Genomic DNA, 6,132 nt, shown 5'->3' with positions numbered 1-6,132 from the left:
CCCAAAGTCCATTTGTGCACTAGGGATAAACACTGGCTCCACTTTTAGAGGCCCTATAGACCGCCCAGGCCTCCTAGCTGGCACCCACATTCAGAGGGCTTGGTTTGGTCCAGTGCTGGGTGCCCAGTTTTACGGCTGGGTTATAAGGTAGAATCTTGAAGGTGCTATCTAAATTGATATTATGTTTCCTATGTTAATGTGAAATTTGTGTGGCAGTGCTAGTGCTATATTTTGTCAGTCATTATTTTTTCAAATCATCAAGTAACTCTTGCATTGTGATTTTGTTCCAAGAATCTGGAATAGCACCTAAATTTGTAAATTTTCTTCCATATTTCTCTTCAAGCTTCCATCTGAAGTGACAGATAAACCATTTCCAATACGGCTGGGTAGATAAGTCTGGAGTGATGCTCCATGTGGCATAATCACCTCCTGCTTCTCGATATTTCTTGTATGGGAATGTACGGTTATCACTTAAAATAAATGAATGATCACTTGCTACAGAATTAGTACAGATATTAGTGACAAAGTAGTCTGTTTTATGATAATGCCAACCATTGACAGCCTGAGGGCGGTGGAAAGGCACACTGTGGTCTCCTTCATGCTGGGGAATGGTGTTTGTACAAATTGCTTTACAAAAAGGACACTGTTTCCAACAGCCACAGAAATGCTCAGAGAGAATTTTCTCAATGTCAGGAACTATTTCATCTATGGGCCTCTCTGAGCAGTCCTCTTCTGCTTTCCTCATTGCAGGATCCAAAGCTGCACTCATGGCTTCTTTGAGAAAATCACTATCCTTAATCTCCTGGTGCTCGATGCTTATCAGGTCTCTTCTTGGAAAGATCAGGTTGCTCCCTAGGTGATCACAGAACAAATCCAACCATCCAGAAGCAGTGCTGCTTTCACTGTTAGCTACTTCTGTGGTCTTATAGATGGCAGTGAGGATGGCATTCTTGATGTCACCTAAAATTATTTTTAAAAAAGTTTTTCTTTTTTCACCTTCATTTTCTGAAAAGTATGTTCTAATCTGTTCACTAATGTAATCCCTGAAAAAGGATTGTGGCTGATGAATATATTGCCAATAGTTATCAAAGTTTTCTTTTTCTGCCAGAGAAATGAGAATACATCTCTCCAAGTTAGCCCTGTTTCCATTGAATACAGGGCAGGTGGCTCGCATGTCCTCAGCTACTTTAGGACCCATTTTGTCCCATACGGTGTCATAGATAGCAGGAGTGAGCTTGAGCCACAGGAAGTCAACAAAGGATGTGATGGAGGTGGCACCTTGGCAGGAGATCTTAAAACTCATGAAGAAATCATCTTTCTTCCTCTCCAGATAGTTCACAGGATCATTTGCTCTCTTGAAAGCCTTGTGCATTTCCTTGAATCTCTTGGATGCTCTTTGGAATAAGTATAATGATAAGTCAATGGTGTAGTCTCTGGTAAATGTGTAGTCTTTCTCAGGGGGAACAGATTTCAGTTCATTTTCTATTATCCTCAGGATTGTATGAAAGTCACTCTGACTGTAATCACGCTTTTGCTTCCAAATGTTTTTTATTGTTTCATCAAATATTAAAAGAGTGGTATTAACAGTTTCATCAATGGATTCTTTATGACAAGGTTCTAAACTCCTTGGAATTATATGATATCTTTTTTTCATTTGAACATGCTTGTCATAATTGATGCAAAATGTTTCTCCATTCTTTATTTTTAGTCTTTCTGCAATATTTTTGTCCTTTGCGAAATGATTTAGAAAAATGCTTTCAGCATCCCCATCTATGTTAGGTTCTGTGACAGGAGGTGCAGTAGAAGACACATTGTAGATCCAATTTGTCCAAACTTGATTGAATTTCTCACGCAACTCTTCATCACTTAACTCTTTACCTTTCACACTTAAAGCCAACTTTCGGCTCCTCTCTAACAACTCATTTTCATATTGTGACTTTTGTTTTTCTAGTCTTTCTTGGCTTTGTTTAAGACTAATGAGTTCATTGCCTTTACTTCTGGTGTCTGAAATAAGTGCATCTTTAAGAATCAGTAGCTTATGTTCAAAATTTGCTTTCCATTGAATCAATGTTTCACTATCTGGGTCTTGTTCAAAATACTTGTCAAATTCTTGCTTGATGGTTTCATATTTTCTGTTAAGTGGACCTTCCAGGGCATTAGTTGTGAGTGTAAGGATTTTCCCATTCTGAATCTGATTGTTCAGCTGATTCTGTAATTCCAGCACATGACTCCTCAGCTCCCAAGTCCAGTGGTTATACATGGTTTCCAGTTTACTCATGGCTATGACCTCTTGGGTGTTCCTGAAACTGAAAATGAAGTTCTCACTGACCAGGGCTTTCCACAAATCTTGAATTCGCAATTTTATATCTGAGATCTTCATGATTTTTCCCCTTGATTCCTGCTGGGCATTCCTAAGAATCCCAGTCTTCAACTCCTGGACATTATGACTATAGCAAGGATTGGGAGGAGCCATTGGTGGATTGCCATCCCAGAGGTGGGCAAAGTAGTAGACATGACTATTGGCATCAAATTTAATGACATCACTGAATCGGGTTATGTTTGTGCACTCTTCCTGTTCAGCAGCTAATGCTGTCATTTCATCTAGTCTCTGTTCTAGTCTCCTTCGTCCTTCCATAGTTTGGTCTTTTGCTGTTATTTCGCCTACATTCTGATGGACAAAGATGCAACTGGGGGAGATTTTCACTTGTTTCATTCTCAAAAAGGCCTGGACAACTATTTGTAGGATATCTTGCATCTCTGATGGATTCTCCCCAAAAATATTGATCAGAGTCAGGTTTCCTAGGCCAATGACAAATGTTGCCAACTCATCGTCCCAATTCTGGGATTTATTGTTGAGTTCTGGAGCTCGAAGTCCTTCTGTATCAACAGCAAGCATAAATTCAAAGCCAAGTTCTTCTGTGAATTTATCATCCACCTTTAGGAACTGCATGTAGGCCCCCTTGGTACATCTGCCTGCACTAACTGTGAACTCTAACCCAAACAGGGCATTCAGTAGGGTAGACTTCCCTGAGCTCTGCAGACCAAGGATAGAGAGAACAAACAGTCTTTTATCTCCAAGTTTCTCTGAGACCTTGTCAAAAACAGCTGCCACCCACTTTAGAGGCACATATGAAGCATCCCCATCCATGAGCTCAATGGGAACACCAGCTACCATCAGGTCTGCAACAATTCCTCTTCCAGTGTTTCTGGGGACTCAGATTTGTTTGCTTCTGTGAGAGATTTTTGGAATTCTTTTAAATTTTTAAGGAATTCAGAAGATTCAGTGATTAAGATTTGTTCTTCTTCTGACTCTGTCTGGGAGATCCACTGCATGATTGACTTCACCTGAGGAAAGTTTTTCACTTTGTAAACATGAGGTTCTAGAAGGCAGCGTAACTGAAGTTTAATAAAATGAGTATTCATAATGGAAGTGTTTTTGCAAAAGTTGACAGTTCTTATGAGAAAATTCTGTAGATTCAAATTTGTGAGGCATGTATTAATCCAAATATCATACCCTTTTGTTTTGTCAGCCAGTACTTGCATGAAATCCATCAGATTATTAAGTTGTTCTTCAGGGTTAGAGACTTCCCAGGATTTCATACCACCCAGGAAATGTCTTGCTTCCTTTATGGAACTCAACAACTTCTCTGTATCCTGGATGTTGGCAACAAGGCCTGTCAGAGCAGAGTAGTTGCCTGCCAGGCAGCTAGCCACCAGAAAGGGGTTCTTAAAATCATTTACGTGGTTAGATAAGATGATGTCCCAAATGGGCACCAGCTGAAGTTCTCGGTCAATGACAGACCAGGTTTTGTTGCTTGCAATAAGGCCAGTTGTCCACTGAGCAATTCCATTAGCTTCTGGCGGTCCACCTAACTGGGCCACAGATAATTGGACTTTCATTTGGAGCTGTTGATCAGTTGCCTTTGTGTAGGATCTTACTGAATGTGAGTCTGATATTGTCATCTCTCCCCCAACTTCAATAACAAAACCACTGTAGCTACCCCTTATGTAAGCATTCAAAGCTTCTGCTGTCTGTTGCTTTACATGATCCAGATGGTCACTTTTGAAACCCTCTGAAATGGCCTTCCAGCTGTAGATTCCCCCAAGGTGCAGAGGGCCTTGATTAGCATGAGAACCAAATCTGCTGAAGAAGTTTTCAGTCCTGTTCCTCACTACAAGGAATCTGTCTGGTCCATCAGTGTGTTCCAGCTGCTCTACAATGATTTTCAGTTCTTTGAGAGCAGCAGTGGAGAGCTGGAGCTGATCAATTCGAAAGTGGAAGGAGGCTAGTGGGTTGTAGCTAAATATTGATGAACAGAAATAAGAGTGCTTAGAATCTGATTGGTGGGTATCTTTGGATTCCGAATGTTTGACACTGTCCATCCCACTTTCAGTACTAAATCCCCAGCCTCCACCCTTGGCTGACAGCATTAACCTGAAACCGAGTTTCTCCACAGTTTCAGTGAACAGGGATTCTTCTTTGGAAGATGCAAACTCTTTTGTTTCCATCCGTTTACCTTGTTCAGATCCAAAGCGAAAGATTTCCTGAGGGACCCTGAGTAGTTCTTCTCTCCTTGCTACCAGGTCCTTTTGGTGGGAGGTCTTATAAATTCCTCGCAGGGCTAGCCCTCCAGATGCCCATTTACCAGGTCTCTATCTGAGAGATTTTCACTGTTTGCCAGTGTCTGTTCTATGTGACTGAGATGTCTCTCCATTGTTTCAGTGACGTCTTTTAGGGGCACTTCAAGTCCAGGCCAGCACTCTTCAGGGATCTCCATTGCCTGTCTCAGCTCTGCTTCTTTCCTCCTCACTGCCTCTTCCTGTCTGTGCTTCCCTTGTGACTGCAAGGCCCTCAGTTCCTGCAGTGCCTGTCCTGCCTGCCTCTGCCTGTTCTTTATCATCTGTCCTGGAGTCTCCTGGAACTCTGCAACACTATTTGGCTGTGAGAGGTCCAGCAGCTTCTCTAGGGCCTTTTTCTCCCATGTGTGTTGTGTCTGGGACTTCAGCTTCTGGAGGTCTTTTTCGTCTAAGTGTTGTAAAGCCTGGGCACAGGTCACACCCAGGTCTTCTTGAAGCTTAGGCAGCCAGTAGTCAACAGACAGCCCCACTTCTGTCAGCACCTCCTGGAGATTTTGCTGTCTTCTGCTTCTGTATTGAGACTCATCAGGGATGTTCTTTGTTGTTGCCATAGCTCTGTGAAGATCAGATTCATATTTAGTCTGTGTATCAGCTGTAAGAATTCTTTTCCACATTATTTAATGTGTGAGGGTTCTTAGGAAGCTAGTCTGCAAAGTTTTCCATGCCTTTATTGGGAGATGTCATTCTGTAAAAATGTGTCTGATTGGTTTGAATAAAGCACTGTTGGCCAATATGGAAGCAAGATAGGTGGGACTAGGAGTCGAGGAGGATTCTGAGAAAGAGGGACACAGGCAGACACAATGTTGGCTGCCAGAGTAGTAAGAGGTCTGGACCCTTTTCTATGGTAAGAGAAATACTCAGACTAACAATTATGGGTTAAATACGTAAGTCAGAGCTAGCCAGTAAAAAACAAGCAAATGGCCAACAGCTTCATAATTAATATAGTGTCTTGTGTGTTATTTGGGGACTGCAACTGTGGCAGGGCCCAGGCGGCCTGCAAGGAAGACTACAAGTTACATGCTTTCATCTAATTATATTATTTACAGTTGTTTAAAATCTTTGTTATATCCTTTTCTATTTGCTGCATATAATCTATGTGTCTAGCTATCATTAAGAGCTTCAATGTAATAAATTAATTTTAAGCATTTCCTCCTACATTGACTGAAGTTAAGAACCATTAAATTCATGGTTAAATTTGAATACATAGTTAGGTGGCACCCAATTTTTTATCTTAAAGTAAGAGTGATTTCCAAATGCTTAACTTTTCTGTATTTTTTCAATGAAAACTGTTTCCAGTGAAAATTCCTTGAATACATCTTAAATAATGTAGTATTGATTTGTTTATGTATGTCACTCATGTCTATTTTTTAATTTTTTTACCAGGATGCTATCATAGAGTCCTTTATATTGTGATCATACATTATGACTAAGGGAACTTATAAAAGAATCAGTTTAATTTCAGTCTTATGATGTCAAATAGTTAGAATCTATGAC

General features: G+C 40.8%; 1 protein-coding gene across 1 annotated transcript; it reads right to left on the bottom strand.

Annotated features, from left to right (window-relative positions):
- Positions 1-225: 225 nt before the first annotated feature.
- Positions 226-5,191, bottom strand: LOC121138058 (interferon-induced very large GTPase 1-like). Its single transcript, XM_040740881.1, is given in 3 exon segments — positions 226-3,196; positions 3,199-4,643; positions 4,646-5,191. Coding segments are annotated over 3 exon segments (4,944 nt in total). The 5' UTR covers positions 5,190-5,191; the 3' UTR covers positions 226-241.
- Between the last annotated feature and the right edge of the window lie 941 nt (positions 5,192-6,132).

Source organism: Mesocricetus auratus, unplaced genomic scaffold, assembly GCF_017639785.1.
Source record: "Mesocricetus auratus isolate SY011 unplaced genomic scaffold, BCM_Maur_2.0 contig_10557_pilon_obj, whole genome shotgun sequence".
NCBI lineage: Eukaryota > Metazoa > Chordata > Mammalia > Rodentia > Cricetidae > Mesocricetus > Mesocricetus auratus.
Note: the sequence above shows the minus strand (reverse complement) of the source record. Positions and strands in the feature narration are given on the sequence as shown.